At 32.6% G+C, this 10532-nt stretch overlaps 1 protein-coding gene across 1 annotated transcript; it reads left to right on the plus strand.

Moving 5' to 3' along the window:
• Positions 1 to 6865: 6865 nt before the first annotated feature.
• LOC119610327 lies at positions 6866 to 10532 on the plus strand. The gene is made up of 2 exons (XM_037965490.1): positions 6866 to 7148; positions 10076 to 10532. The coding sequence occupies exons 1-2, from the start codon at positions 7140 to 7142 to the stop codon at positions 10421 to 10423; spliced, it is 357 nt and encodes a 118-aa protein (XP_037821418.1). The 5' UTR covers positions 6866 to 7139; the 3' UTR covers positions 10424 to 10532.

Raw genomic sequence — 10532 nt, forward strand, 5'->3', positions numbered from 1 at the left:
TAGTCTGGTCTATAGACTCGCCTACAGGCTAGTCAATAGTCTCGCCTATAATGTGGTCTATAGATTCGTGCATATTTTCGTTTATAGTCTCGGCTATAGCCTGACTCGACTAAAGTCTGGTGTACAGAATTACCTATAGTATGTTCTATAGTTTTGACTATTGCTTGCTGTGTAGTCTCGTCTGATCTGTAGCCTGCTGTATAGTATCGAATATAACATCGTTTGATTTATCGACTATAGTCTAGACTATAGTGCGATCTGCAGTCTTGATTATAGTCTGGACAATAGTTTGGTCTATAGTCTCGTCTATTGTTTGATATATAGTATTGACTAGTCAAGGTTTATAGTCTAGCCTATATATATTGTGGTCTATAGTTACGATAGTAGGCAGGTATATAGTATTGACTATAGTCTATTTATTGTCTCTACTATAGTCTCGACTATAGTCTCTGTAGTCTGGTATATAGTACTTACTATAGTATATAGTGGCGACTATAGCATAATCTGTTCTATAAACTATAGTCTAGACTATAGCCTGGTCTATAGTTTAGACTATAGCCTGGTCTATAGTTTAGACTATAGTCTGGTCTATAGTCTACACTATAGTCTGATCTATAGTCTACATTATAGTCTGATATAAAGTCTCAACTATAGTCTGGAGTTTAGTATTGACTATAGTCTAGTCAATAGTCTCAATCATAGTCTAGTTTATAGTCTCGACTATAGTCTATAGTCTGGACTATAGTCTGAAATATGGTCTGGACTATAGTCTGAACTACAGTCTGGACTATAAACTGGACTATAGTCTCGATTAAAGTCTTGTATATAGTTTCGACTGTAGTCGGGTATATAGTATTGATTATAGTCTATAATCTCGAATATAGCATAGTCTGATGTATCGACTTTACTATAGTCTAGACTATAGAATGGTCTATAGTCTCGATCACAATCTGCTATACAGTCTGGTATATACTGACTATAGTTTAGTCTTTAGTTTCACCTATATTCTAATTTATAGTTTGCACTTTAGTCCTCGACCGATGTATATTCTGCTATATAATCTCGTCTTATCTATAGTCTTTATGTATGTTCTAAAGTCTCGACTATAGTCTGGTATAAGTCTCGACTATAGCTATTAGTAGTCTGGTGAAAGTCAAATAGTTTCTTCTATAGATTCGACTATTGTCTACTCTACAGACTCCACTATATTCCGATCTATTGTGTCTCGTTCACTGTGTATTGGGTTAGTTTTCTTTCATGTAAAATTCATGAAAACTTCTTCTATTTAAGACCTTTTTTGCTTCAAGTTACAATTTAATTTAAAGCGCTTTCGTTACGTTTTTCTACGTACTTAATGGTGGCAAAAGGAAAAAGTGTAGTTTTGCTCTAACTAAGAAATAATTTACACATTTGCATTTTTCACTTAAAAACAACAATAGCAACAACAACGACGACGATGTAAAAAACACGTTAGAAACTTAACTTTTGTGGTAGTTATAGTGATAAAGGTTACAACTACTACTACCCATCTCTGTCTATATGTAAGTCTGTCTGTTTTTTATTTGTATCTTACTATCTGGTTTGTCTGTCTGGCTTAAGTTTGTTTCCGGTTTTTGTCTCCGCCAAAAAATAAAGGTGTTGCCATTGTGGAATTAAATAAATTAATGTTTTTATTCTCATTCCTTTGTTCGTTTTTTTTTTCTTTTGCTTTAAAGTTAGAGACTAACTAAATAACAAAACTTTCTAACCGCTTATTTAAGGGGGTTTTGTTTTCTACCACCCTCCACTTTTTCTTTCATAAAATGCACCTTAAGTTTCATGGTTAGAGTTTTGCAAAGCACCTTTTTCTATTTCAAATGAATTAAAACAAGAAATTCAAAAGGTAAAAGTTTTGTTTTGCTTGCTGGTTAGTTTATTGTTGCATATAATTAGGCGTTGCACTAACACCCTCAGCAGCAACTAACTCACTGTCATCGTCATCATCATCATCATTACCCTCGTCATGGCAGTTTGTGGTTTGTCATTAGAAATAAAAACAAAACAAAACAGCCAACAGACGACATTTTAAGGTGTAGGATGTCGTCTAAAATTAACACTGTTTATTGTTTTCTTTTACCTCTTAACTCCCTTAATTGTTTTGTAGTTTTCAAACAATATTTTAATTATTTAAATAACAAAATAAAATTTAAAAATTAAATGCTGCAAATAATAGTTTTTTTTCTCTGAACTCAGTATGTGATCGATGTTTAAGCGTTTGTGTTCGCAGTCATTAATCATTTGTATTAGTGTCATCCAGTCTATCTGCGTCTGTCATCATTCATTCATGTGCTATTTTTTGATTGGAATTTTTTTAGTTTTTTTTTGTTCAAAGTTTTGAGTCTTGCAGTTGGTTTTATGGTTAAATTTAGGTAGTTGATTTTTTATTGGCTTAAATTAATATCTTCAATCTATGATGTAATAAAAAACAAATACTTATAGTTTGTTAAAATTTTATTTCCGGCATTTTATGAGTTTATGGTTTTAGCCAATTAATTATTTAGCAATGAGTTGATGTAATATTTGTGGCAAAACTTTTGGATTATTAAATTTATATTGCCAAATATATAAAAAATATAAAGTGGGGCATTGAAAATGTCTGAAATTGTGAAAAAGTATACACATAAAAATGATATTGGTCTAGTATATAGTCTAGTCTACAGTCTAGTCTAGTCTAGTCTAGTCTAGTCTAGTCTAGTCTAGTCTAGTCTATAGTCTAGTCTAGTCTAGTCTATAGTCTAGTCTAGTCTAGTCTAGTCTAGTCTAGTCTAGTCTAGTCTAGTCTAGTCTAGTCTAGTCTAGTCTAGTCTAGTCTAGTCTAGTCTAGTCTAGTCAAGTCTAGTCTAGTCTAGTCTAGTCTAGTCTATAGTCTATAGTCTATAGTCTAATCTATAGTCTAGTCTATAGTCTAGTCTATAGTCTAGTCTATAGTCTAGTCTATAGTCTATATATATATAGTCTATAGTCTAGTCTATAGTCTAGTCTATAGTCTAGTCTATAGTCTAGTCTATAGTCTAGTCTATAGTCTAGTCTATAGTCTAGTCTATAGTCTAGTCTATAGTCTAGTCTATAGTCTAGTAGTCTAGTCTATAGTCTAGTCTATAGTCTAGTCTATAGTCTAGTCTATAGTCTAGTCTATAGTCTAGTCTATAGTCTAGTCTATAGTCTAGTCTATAGTCTAGTCTATAGTAGTCTATAGTCTCTATAGTCTAGTCTATAGTCTAGTCTATAGTCTAGTCTATAGTCTAGTCTATAGTCTAGTCTATAGTCTAGTCTATAGTCTAGTCTATAGTCTAGTCTATAGTCTAGTCTATAGTCTAGTCTATAGTCTAGTCTATAGTCTAGTCTATAGTCTAGTCTATAGTCTAGTCTATAGTCTAGTCTATAGTCTAGTCTATAGTCTAGTCTATAGTCTAGTCTATAGTCTAGTCTATAGTCTAGTCTATAGTCTAGTCTATAGTCTAGTCTATAGTCTAGTCTAGTCTATAGTCTAGTCTAGAGTCTAGTCTATAGTCTAGTCTGTAGTCTAGTCTATAGTCTAGTCTATAGTCTAGTCTATAGTCTAGTCTGTAGTCTAGTCTATAGTCTAGTCTATAGTCTAGTCTATAGTCTAGTCTATAGTCTAGTCTATAGTCTAGTCTATAGTCTAGTCTATAGTCTAGTCTATAGTCTAGTCTATAGTCTAGTCTATAGTCTAGTCTATAGTCTAGTCTATAGTCTAGTCTATAGTCTAGTCTATAGTCTAGTCTATAGTCTAGTCTATAGTCTAGTCTATAGTCTAGTCTATAGTCTAGTCTATAGTCTAGTCTATAGTCTAGTCTATAGTCTAGTCTATAGTCTAGTCTATAGTCTAGTCTATAGTCTAGTCTATAGTCTAGTCTATAGTCTAGTCTATAGTCTAGTCTAGTCTAGTCTATAGTCTAGTCTATAGTCTAGTCTATAGTCTAGTCTATAGTCTAGTCTATAGTCTAGTCTATAGTCTAGTCTATAGTCTAGTCTATAGTCTAGTCTATAGTCTAGTCTATAGTCTAGTCTATAGTCTAGTCTATGTCTAGTCTATAGTCTAGTCTATAGTATAGTCTATAGTCTAGTCTATAGTCTAGTCTATAGTCTAGCTATAGTCTAGTCTATAGTCTAGTCTATAGTCTAGTCTATAGTCTAGTCTATAGTCTAGTCTATAGTCTAGTCTATAGTCTAGTCTCTAGTCTAGGTCTATAGTCTAGTCTATAGTCTAGTCTATAGTCTAGTCTATCAGTCTAGTCTATAGTCTAGTCTATAGTTCTAGTCTATAGTCTAGTCTTAGTCTAGTCTATAGTCTCAGGTATATAGTCTATAGTCTAGTCTATAGTTAGTCTATAGTCTAGTTATAGTCTAGTCTAGTTAGTCTATCGTCTAGCTCTAGTCTAGTCTATAGTCTAGTCTATAGTCTAGTCTATAGTCTAGTCTATAGTCTAGTCTATAGTCTAGTCTATAGTCTAGTCTATAGTCTAGTCTATAGCTAGTCTCTATAGTCTAGTCTATAGTCTAGTCTATAGTCTAGTCTATAGTCTAGTCTATAGTCTAGTCTATAGTCTAGTCTATAGTCTAGTCTATAGTCTAGTCTATAGTCTAGTCTATAGTCTAGTCTATAGTCTAGTCTATAGTCTAGTCTATAGTCTAGTCTATAGTCTAGTCTATAGTCTAGTCTATAGTCTAGTCTATAGTCTAGTCTATAGTCTAGTCTATAGTCTAGTCTATAGTCTAGTCTATAGTCTAGTCTATAGTCTAGTCTATAGTCTAGTCTATAGTCTAGTCTATAGTCTAGTCTATAGTCTAGTCTATAGTCTAGTCTATAGTCTAGTCTATAGTCTAGTCTATAGTCTAGTCTATAGTCTAGTCTATAGTCTAGTCTATAGTCTAGTCTATAGTCTAGTATATAGTCTAGTCTATAGTCTAGTCTATAGTGTAGTCTATAGTCTAGTCTATAGTGTAGTCTATAGTCTAGTCTATAGTCTAGTCTATAGTCTAGTCTATAGTGTAGTCTATAGTCTAGTCTATAGTCTAGTCTATAGTCTAGTCTATAGTCTAGTCTATAGTCTAGTCTATAGTCTAGTCTATAGTCTAGTCTATAGTCTAGTCTATAGTCTAGTCTATAGTCTAGTCTATAGTCTAGTCTATAGTCTAGTCTATAGTCTAGTCTATAGTCTAGTCGATAATCTAGTCGATAATCTAGTCTATAGTCTAGTCTATAGTCTAGTCTAGTCTAGTCTATAGTCTATTCTATAGTCTAGTATTTAGTCTAGTTTTTAGTCTAGTCTATATTTTAGTCTACTGCCTGCTCTATAGTCTAGTTTATAGTCTGTTCTATAATCTTGTCCATTGTCTAGTCTATAGACTAATCTATAGTCTTATTTATAGTCAAGTCTATACTTTAGTCGATTGTCGACTCTATAGTGAAGCCTAAAGTCTGATATATGGTCTAGTCCATACTTTACTCGATAGTCTAGTTTAAAGTGTAGTCTATATTCTGGTCTTTATTTTTGTCTATAGTCTAGTCTATGGTCTTCTAAATATATGTGCTTTAGTTTACAATTTGGCTGTAGTGTGTTATAATGTCGACCTTATCCAACTTTAATTTCTTACATGTTTTTTATTTACTTTTAATAATCTGCAATTGATGCTAATTAAGGGAACAAAAGTAAAAGTCGTTTGGACCAGAAGAAAATTTCAGCAGTATGGTAAGTAAGTCTAGAAACTACTGTCGATAGAGTTGAACAACAATTTAAAATATTTAACAATATTTTAATTTATTTTTTTATATATTGCTTTACTTGCAAGATTATTAAAATAGATAAAATATAAATTAAAAAAACAAATAAATAAATGTATACAATGACACAAACTTATGCAATAATTGTTAATTTCAACAAATACATAATACATATAAAAAGAGTAAATTTTGATGGAAATTTCAAAATTGTTTTTTTTTTTTTGCAACTGATGTTAGATAAAATTGAATTCCTAATGCTGGTTTAATATGTTTGACGTTATTTATTTTTATTTATTTGTTTTTTTTTTTTTTTGCTTACATATAAATTGTTGTAAATATGTATTTTAAAAACAACAGATACATTTGATTATTTGAGTTTTTTTTTTGTTTAAATTAAAACATTTGAACCTGTATTTAGCAAGAAAAAAAATCTAAAACAAAGACAGTAAAGTTGAGAAAAAAAAACTTAAATCTATAAACACACCCCAGTTTGAAATATTATTTTATATTAAAACTGATAAAACAATACAAAAGTCATCGATCAACATCAGCAGAGGCAGTCATCGACAGCATTTAGAGAGATGATGTGACGACAGACAGACAGACAGACAGACAGACAGACAGACAGACGGACAGACAGACGGACAGACGGACGGACAGACAGACAGATAAGCCACCAGTGTAGCAATAGAGGCAAGCTATAGTGAATATAACTATCACTACCACTATAACTACTACTACCACTACTGCTGCTGTTAAAAGTTATAACCCCTAGAGTCAAAGTAATCAAGCAGCATAAAGTTTCAGCCAGGTCTATTGTTTTAAACTGAAGATGATGTCGAAAAAAAACAAAACTGCTAAAAACATCAAAGTTTTCAACGTTTATTTCGTTTTCTTGATGCTTTTGCCCCCAACATTGAAGTAGCTTCCATCATTTATAAAATATTTTTTTTTTTTGCTACCAAAGACGTTATATTTTTTTTTTCTTAAATAATCATATGCCAAATATGGTTAAAGACTTATATATACATATTTATAAATTTATTTAAATTGTTTTCTTTTAAAACGAAAAATCGCAGTCGTTACTGAGAGACTTACAGGCATCATCATCATCATCATCAGCATCATCGTCTCACCATCATAACACCTCAACTCAAAGCGATTTCTATAAAACTTTATTGAAATTTGAAAAAAACTTTAGTACGACAAGTACGCGATAAAGAAACGTTGTAAATAGCAAAAGATTAGACGAAACATTTAAAAATAATAATAATATTTTAATTCGGTAAAAAACTCGGCGCCTTAAGTATTTGATAAAAAAAAGGATTCCAGTGTTTTTAATAATAAACAAAACATGAAAGTGGTAAAGAATAAAAATTTAACAAAAATATTTAAATATTAATCAAATGTTTAAAAGACTGTTAAAAAGTATACAAAAGAAATTTTAATGATCTTAAAGACAAAACCTCAGTAATAAATTAAAATGACAGACAGCGTAATATCTGTGGCAGTGAATAAGGTCTTAAGAGACAAAATTTTTAAACAAAATTGTGTGATGTACAAAAAAGTATAAAAAACCAGTTGAAATAAATGCAGCAAAGAAAAGTTTTTTTAAAAATTTTATTAAATTAAAAAGGAACTATTTAAATTCAAAGGGTCTTAGGATCTATAGTCCTTTTTAAAGTCTCCGGAAAGCTCGAAATAAAAGGATATAATTTCTTAAAAACAAGCCAAGAACCAATGTTTTTTTGGAATGAAACCTCTTTTGTTATGAAAAATATTTTGGGGTTTATGTTGGAAATCGAACCCTTAGCCCCCATACTGATGGACCCTTCGATAAATAACAAAAATTTCTAATCATCAGAGAACATTTTGGGAAATTTTCAATGTCTTTCCTGTAACCATATACTTGCTTCCGTCTACTGAAGCATGAACATAGCCAAAGCAACTAGAGATATTGGTCCATAAACTAAGTCTTTTAGAGTCGGTCCACTATTTAAGATAGTGGACCTTCAGAACGCCTAAAAGATCATAAATATTTACCAAAAAAAATTAGGAATGATCTACAAATAGTAATACAATTATACATATATCCCAATGTTTGAAGAAAGAATGATCGGCGAACTTAACATATCTGGTAACACGGGAAACAGTTGCCCGGTGGACTTGTCCTCATCTGCTTAATGGACAGGAACCTTAGGGGTGCACATACTGGTTGTAATTAAACTTAAATCGCCGGAAGCCAATGTTGGCTAAAAGTCTAATGCCTCATGAAATTTAAACCTATTCTCTGGAACCAACCATCATTTCCTTAACAGACGGACCAACATTGATAAAACAAACTATATTATATTACTTGTCCTCCTCTGCTTAATGGACAGGACCCTTTGGGGTGCACATAGTAGTTGTGGTTAAACTCAAAACGCGGGAAGACAATATAGGCTAAAAGTCTAATGTTTTAAACCTATTCTCTGGAACTAACCATCCTTTCATTAACACACGGAACAACGAACGACATTGATAAAACAAGCTATATTATGAATACAAGTTGGATATAAATATGGTCAACCATGCTTGACCCTACAAAAGTTTTTATAAAAAAAGTTAAATTTTATCTTAATTCCGATATATTTAAGGATTAAGTGTCAAATATGGCCTGATCCTTATAAACTTTGGTGGAGGTTTCAGTTTTATATAAAAGTTATGCTAAATTCCATCGCGATAACAATGGTTATGGACATTTAAGACATTTTCTGAAGGGTAGTTTCTATGGGGAATCGGCAGAGTAATTTTTACTTATATAAAACTTAGTTATGCCGATTTCTGAAAAGATGCTAGTATATTTGTCTTGGTTATGAGCTTAATAGCCCAAATCGGAAGGTCTGGTGGTATGAACACTATGTGAAGTAATTTTCAATAGGCTTCATCATTGGAACAAGAAAACATATGGTCCGCATTTCATTAAAATATCTTGACAAGGTACATGGACAGCCAGCCAGTCGGACGACTGGACATATCAGACAGTGATTCTGAGTCGATTGGTATACTTTAAGGTGATTGTAGGACCAATATTTGTATGCATTACAAACATCACTACAAACACATAATACCCTAACCAATATGGTGGTTGGGGGAAAATGCACTCTATATACTTCCATGGACTATAATTTACTACAACTGAAATGCTCTTTCCTTGATCTTATTGCCATCTCCCGTAGAGAGAAGCTACTACTCTTCTGATCTTCCGGGACCATAAACCTAGTGAATCAGTTTAAAGTCCAACGATCGGAGAACCCGGTAGCCCACAAGACTTGTTCTGTTGGATCGATCTCTTTTAGGTGTAGGGGTGCTATTTCTTACTCGATCTGACCAGAGAAATTTACCCATCTGGTATCAAGGGTAACAGTTATCCGCAGGTCTTATCTTATTACATTTTTTCCTTCAGATGCTTGAGTGGTCGCTTTGTGAGTGGAACCTTCGAATGCCAACTCCCGCAGAGAGAAGCTAATAGTACCTATAGTCTGCCTGTCTAGCGATCGGAGAACCCGGTAGCCCACAAGACTTGTTCTATTGGATTGATCTCTTTTAGGCGTAGGGGTGCTATTTCTTACACGATCTGACCAGAGAAATTGTCTCAAGGATAACAGTTATCCGCAGGACTTATCTTATTACAGTTTTTCCTACAAGGTGCTTGAGTGGTCGCTTTGTGAGTGGACCCTTCGAGATGCATGCTGTGATTGTAGTTGAAGATCAAATCGAGGGAAATGAATGTTGGTTAAAGTATTGATTTCGGAATAAGTTTCATTAGCTATTACTGACTAAAGGAGTCCCCTAAGATGTTGTGACTATGGGGCCATATGTTGATGGTTGGTTGGTGTGATCAGTTGAATGGTGATGGATGTATGGTTTTTAGTCCTTGTCTTATCGATAAATTTAACTTTTTTATTATACAGACCATTGTATACCCAACATATAAGGAAGCGAGACTGATTTTATTGATGGATATCGTAGTACGGACTACCAAATAGATTTTGTTATCGAATCAACAGACGCCTTAGTTATGTGTTTGCGAATGGACTGTGCAACATGATTAATACTAGAGTGATCTTTGCAAGCCACAAAAGAGGCGGTGATGGGTCGTCTGAGGAACATCATCCTGTTATTCAATTTTTTTTCTATAACTAAATTTTTGATACTTTAGATTTCTATTAAATCGTATATATTCATTTAAAACAATATTTTTAAAACAAAATTTATTTATTTAAATTTTTTATTCTGTTCTACTTCCAGTGCCTTTTTATAACCTTCTCAATCTCCTTATCGGTTACGATATTAGCCCTACCTCTCAAAAAGAACTACGAAGACTCACCCATCAGTACAATAGTAATACCCTATGAACCCTACTCCACACATCTACTCAAAGACTCTAGAGGTAAAATGCAAAGAGTTTATGTACCCGATAAAATGGACATAGTACCCAGAGCCAATATCAAAGAAGGTGAAATCGCCATAGGCAGTATAAAGGGCATGGCATTGAATTTTGCTGAAGGAGCCTATCCGGTCTATTACATGCCCGGTAATGCTAATGGTAAATTTCAGGATAGAAAAATTTATTTACTAGAGGAGGCGCAAAGATAAACTTGAATATAACTTATTATTATTTAAAACATAAATATTTAAAATATATTTAAATTAAATGTATATAAATAAGTTTAAATTAAATAAAAGAGTGCTGTGATAAAGTGCT

The sequence above is a fragment of the Lucilia sericata genome, unplaced genomic scaffold (genome assembly GCF_015586225.1).
Source record: "Lucilia sericata isolate MDLA Ls3-8-SP2 unplaced genomic scaffold, ASM1558622v1 Contig001154F_arrow, whole genome shotgun sequence".
NCBI classification, from domain to species: Eukaryota; Metazoa; Arthropoda; class Insecta; order Diptera; family Calliphoridae; genus Lucilia; species Lucilia sericata.